This window comes from Frieseomelitta varia, unplaced genomic scaffold (genome assembly GCF_011392965.1).
Source record: "Frieseomelitta varia isolate USP_RPSP 00005682 unplaced genomic scaffold, Fvar_1.2 scaffold_1676, whole genome shotgun sequence".
Taxonomy (NCBI): Eukaryota; Metazoa; Arthropoda; class Insecta; order Hymenoptera; family Apidae; genus Frieseomelitta; species Frieseomelitta varia.
In genome coordinates, this window is record NW_025109390.1 from 1 (window position 1) to 5,381 (window position 5,381).

A 5,381-nucleotide genomic window follows, 5' to 3' on the forward strand; every position below is an offset into this window, starting at 1 on the left:
TTTTTCAAAAAAAAAAAAAAAAAAAAAAAAAAAGAAAGAACGAATCGATTGTAATATTTAATTTGACGTTTGATCAAGAAATTAACACGAAATAATTCTGACATAATTTTGTCACCGATAACATGATCTATTATCCATTGCTCATTGCGTTCACCCAACATAAGTGCAAACTCGACGCAGTGGGGTAAAGTGTCTCCAAAGAAAAGTTGAGGGCGGGGTCAACCGATGGCAAACAGTATAAAATCCTAGCTAGCAAAGAACAACGATACCCAGTTGTTCCAAAGATATCAGAACGTCATTAACTTTTCGGTCATCGCGGCTTGCAAAGTAATTTTATTAGTAGTTTCTTTTTAATCAATAGAGTATATACATTACATACATACGTACATACGTTGCTTTTGGTTGACTTTGATTTATTCCTTCAAAACAAATAGTGTTATTCTTTGAAATGAGTACAAAGTGTATAAAGTACAAAGAGTACAAAGTATATACAAACACATGGAAGAATATCGCTTGATTAATTTATTTTTTGTATATAGATGATTGGGTATGTATTTTTGGCTGTTGTCGTAACTGTTGTCCGTGCAGGAATAATCGGGCCAAGTGCAGGAATAATTGCTCCCGCTTCTGCAACACTTCCGCAAGCTGCGGCTGCTATCATCAGAACTGAAAACTTCGATCCAAATCCTCAATACAGTTTCAGTTACAGTGTGGCAGACGGTCTTACGGGTACGTGCATGTGTAATTAGTTTTCTTATCGGCAAAACATTAAGTTATTCGTGGAATACCATGTCAAGTTTAAATATCAAAAATATAAGTAGCAAAAAGCAACAGATCATAATTTTGAGAATTTTGTTCTCATCTTTTTTCTTTTATTCTCTTTTCTTACGAATTAACTCAATTTGGAGAGATGGAGGTTTTGGTGCTATCGTTGTTTGTTCTCAATGGAAAAGAGATACGAGACAATTCATTAATAAATGAAATAAATGAAAAAAATTTCAAGGTGACAACAAAGCGCAAGAGGAAACTCGTAACGGCGACGTGGTTCAAGGTAGTTATAGTCTAATAGAGCCAGATGGTTCGCGTCGAGTGGTCTCGTATGCTGCCGATCCTATCAACGGTTTCAACGCTGTCGTTCAAAAAGATCCTAGCATCACGGTCAAGACTGCGATTGCTGCGGCACCAGTCGCTCCTGTCGCAGCAGCAGCCGTGCGACCCGTTGTCGCGTCTCCTGTGCTTGTACGGCCAACATCGGTTGTTGCTGCGGCCGCACCCGCTATAGCTGTTCGTCCACAGGTTTGTTCAATGCAATTTCTTATCTTTTTTGAAATTTGAAATTTATCTATGTCAAGTTCAACGTAGATTATCGTATATTATATTGGCTATATGATTTCTTAAATTAATAATTAATTAAAAGAATAAATTAAAAATTCGTTTATTTCGTAGGCTGCGCTGTTAGCTGCTCCAATATCGAGACAACCGTCATTAGCTGCGACGAACATAGTCACCGCGAACGCGGGTTTAATAGGTCTTGGTTCTCTCTATGGTACACAGGCTCTTCTCGCGGGTGCTTATGGTACCGGAGGCATCATTAAAGTTCACTAAATATCACAACGGAATACAGCTTAACTCAACTTGGCCTAGCTCGATTCGATTCGATACTTTTACAGCATTACCTTTTTTTCTGTTAATTATCTTTAAAACGTCGAATATTTAATTGCGTATATTTGAAAATATCACTTTTATTTATCACCGTTCTTATATTCTATCTTTATACATCTGTGAATCAGCGATTACTTTTATTCTCGTAGATGTTTCCCTTTCTTTCTTTCTTTCTATTATTTTATTTCAGTGAAACATAAACGTATCAGAAATTTATGGTATTTACGTCAAAGACGAAAAGTTATTTAACGATACCAATCTCACGTTTGCTAGGAATTTTCACTAAATCAATAACAACAATGATTTAGAAATAGATATACAGATAGATGGCATAGATATAATTAGTTTGCAATGTTGACAACTGATTTTTTTTTTCAATTCCTGTTGATTCCATTCAGAGATTTCGTAACGAAATCATCAAATACAGCAATTTTGTTACATTAAATCTTTGATTTACTTAAAGAGCAAAGATGAGATTACAAGAATAAATGTCTATATAGAAAACTTCGTTATGACATATCGACGCATTTTTCTACAGATCGCGAGCCTATCGTTTCTTTGACAAGAAAAAGAAAGTAAACAAAGCTAACTTTTGTTTTTAATATCATTAGTTACTTTTGTTCATTTGTCATATTTGTAGGTGACAAAAGGTATATACTAAATTCGATTTTGACTATCCTAATTAATAGCGCTGCATATTTATCCACCATAAGTCCCTTTTTTTAAAAGCGTATCGTTATTGAATATGAAATAAATATATTATTTAGCAAATGAACGACAACACTCAAATTCCTATTAAGCTTGTGAAGTTTTGCAAAATATTGGTTCTGGACTGATTCAGAGTTTAGTAAAATGGGAGAGATGAAAAAAGCAATATGTTTATAGGTTAGATTCTTACTGATGTTACTACAGAGAAAAACGAAACAGGTACCCAAAAAATGAACAAAAGAACTAATAGTTTTTTTTATTCAAGATTGATATTTCCATTTCAATCGCGTAAAATTGTACACTACGCAAAACTGCGGATACATGGTTTCACATTCAGTAGCAATGCTTCCAAAATATTATAAACAAAATTTAAACATCGTAAGCTCGATGGCGACGACGTTGAAAGGATAAAAGTATAAAATTCTCTTATCTTTCTTCCTATAAGACAAAAGGACTTTATTTCATTCTAAAATGTATTACATAAAAATAAATAATGTAAAAAAGTTACTGCAAACACAGATTTTCCTGTCAATATATGCACATGTGTATGTACAATATAAATAAGAAATAAATGGTATAAATATTGAATATTCCTACTTGGTAATAGATATATCTTACTTCGACCAGTGAAGCAAAATATTCTTACATACCTCGAGTGTTTTACAGATTTAATAGAGTACATTCGTTGCATAAAACACTTGCCAGATTTAGGTTAGGTTTGTTCGGCTAGCTCTTGAATTTTTACTGTTTGCTGCTTGTCGATAGCCTGTACTTACATAACAGATTGTCTAGAACAATGTTATCATAACCTGCAATATAAACGAAATCAGTTGAAAATTGACTTATATAAATACATATATAAGAAGTCCTGTAGGACCGTTGGGTCATTTATTTTTATATGTAACTATTTCTCTTACCTGGATAATTATTTTTTATCAATATTCTTTATCTCCTTTTTTGTTTTTAAATGATATGATTACATCGTCAACATATTGTGCGTGGGTAATCCAATTGATACCATATAATATTTCCATAAACCTTGTATACGTAAAATTGTTTTCAACTTATGTTTCATTAAATATTAATACAAATCTGGAACGTGGTTATTAAACATTATTTGAAGCGAGTATAATTTCTCACAATTAATTCACATACTAATTCTTTTTGTAAATTCATGGATACTGAACATGTAAAAAATACTTTCCAAAGCTGTATACGAAATCACAGACCTCGTTTATGACAAAATTGACTATGCACACTTCCAACTATGGTCACGTACAATTATTATTCATCTTTCAAATGTAGTTCGACATTCCGCAACAAATGCGTCAACTTGTTGAACAGACCTCCTGCATTCCATGGGTTCAGCAGAATATAGCTTAAGCAAGAAAGCTGAGGATCCAATTTAAGTTTTTTATTTCAGCCGCCGCTAGGCGGCCGGCTACTCAAATCGAGTTTCTAAGTACACCCGTTATATGCGTCCATTGCCGGCCACCTCGATGTATCTATAGAACACAAAAACAAACGGCGATGTTTATACGCACACTGCCACTAGCTATAGGCAATATTCATTGAAGCAATAATATTTTCCAAAAATCTCGGGAAGTAAGGCCGAGCGGCGGTTACATGCATAGGAAAAAGTTGTTCAAAATTTTCATCCTGAACATGTTTAAATTCCAGCGAAATCGGTGAGGTGTACCCTTTTATGCACAATTACCAAAGCGTCAGCACAATTACACTTGCATCAACATTTCTGTTTTTATTGTTCGTACCAAATCGTTTAATGTACATGTATATAACTCAACTTGTCACCTTTGCACATTTATAAATGGGAAGTAATTATGAAACATTAATATTGGAAACTAACCAGAAAAAAAAAGGGCCTATGAATAGTGTCTCCCTCGTACGGGAATTATATCGTTACGTTAAATTATTTTCTGGCGGGATATTTGAAATTATTATAAATTTATTTGAAATTATTATTTAATTTATGAAGATACACAAACATTTATACGCAATATTGTATTGTAAAATGAAGTATTCCTGCAAAATAAAAAAAGAAAAAATATCTTCCAGTCGATAACGAAAAATCAGTGTTCCCGGTCGGTAACGAAAAAAAAAGAAGAAAATAAAAAAGAAAAAAGAGTAACGCAATGAAAAATAACATGAAAAAGAAACACAACACAGGAAAAAACAATACAAAATAAAAAAAAAGAATCTCCCAGTCGATAACGAACAATAAAATTTCCCACTCGGTAACGAAAAAGAAAAAATATCACAAAAAAAGGGTAAGAAAATACAAAGAAAAATAACGCGAAGAAAACATATGGTAAATTAAAAAAAAAAGAAACCGCATTTTTATGTAATTACTGTTTTTCAGAGAGTGCCATCGTTTATTTATAAATTGCATTTCAATAAAAAAACAAATGTTTATTATATTTTATAGTTTAGTATTATACTTAATAAGAGCGACTGTCGTCAAGGAACTTGGCGAACTTGCATCAACATTTTTTTCTTCTTGCTTTTCCTTATTACATTTTTTCCTTATTACAACAACTTGACACTTTGACAGTTTAAGAATGGAAAATAATCAGGAAGAAACAATATTGGAAACTTGCTAGGTAAAAATGTGCCAACGAACAGTGTCTCCCTCTTTATGGAATTATCTCGTCACACCAAATTATTTTCTGGCGTGATATTTGAAATGACAGTAAACTATCATTATTGAAGTTTTATAAATAATTGTATAATTTTACTATTTTATAACGCTCGAACTTTCATAAATAGTAATTGATTTCAAACTTTTGTTCCTAGTAATTAAACCAAGTGCTTAAAACAACCTATGGATATTCTGGTCAAAAGTAACATTAATCTCTGTTCAGACAGAAACATAATTATCTACTTAATTCAATTATCATTTAAATTGTAGTGATTTATATGTAGAATATATTTTGATAATTTATATTAACTTTTTTTTTTAAATTAAACAAAGTCAAGTATAAACATGAGAA

At 32.2% G+C, this 5,381-nt stretch overlaps 1 protein-coding gene and 1 long non-coding RNA gene across 4 annotated transcripts; one reads left to right on the forward strand and one right to left on the reverse strand.

Moving 5' to 3' along the window:
• The first annotated feature begins 26 nt into the window (after window positions 1-26).
• Window positions 27-2,438, forward strand: LOC122538569 (larval cuticle protein A2B-like). The gene is made up of 4 exons (XM_043672771.1): window positions 27-327; window positions 540-729; window positions 1,004-1,296; window positions 1,447-2,438. The coding sequence occupies exons 2-4, from the start codon at window positions 540-542 to the stop codon at window positions 1,603-1,605; spliced, it is 642 nt and encodes a 213-aa protein (XP_043528706.1). The 5' UTR covers window positions 27-327; the 3' UTR covers window positions 1,606-2,438.
• On the reverse strand, window positions 2,040-5,130 carry LOC122538570. Of its 3 annotated transcripts, XR_006308880.1 has the most exons (6): window positions 4,935-5,130; window positions 3,997-4,182; window positions 3,600-3,875; window positions 3,288-3,462; window positions 3,021-3,179; window positions 2,040-2,808 (listed from the first exon to the last, which is right to left on the reverse strand). It is a non-coding gene; the product is annotated as an uncharacterized LOC122538570 (long non-coding RNA). The 3 variants fall into 3 exon arrangements; XR_006308879.1 differs by having other exon boundaries at window positions 2,040-3,179; window positions 4,070-4,182; XR_006308878.1 differs by having other exon boundaries at window positions 2,040-3,179.
• Between the last annotated feature and the right edge of the window lie 251 nt (window positions 5,131-5,381).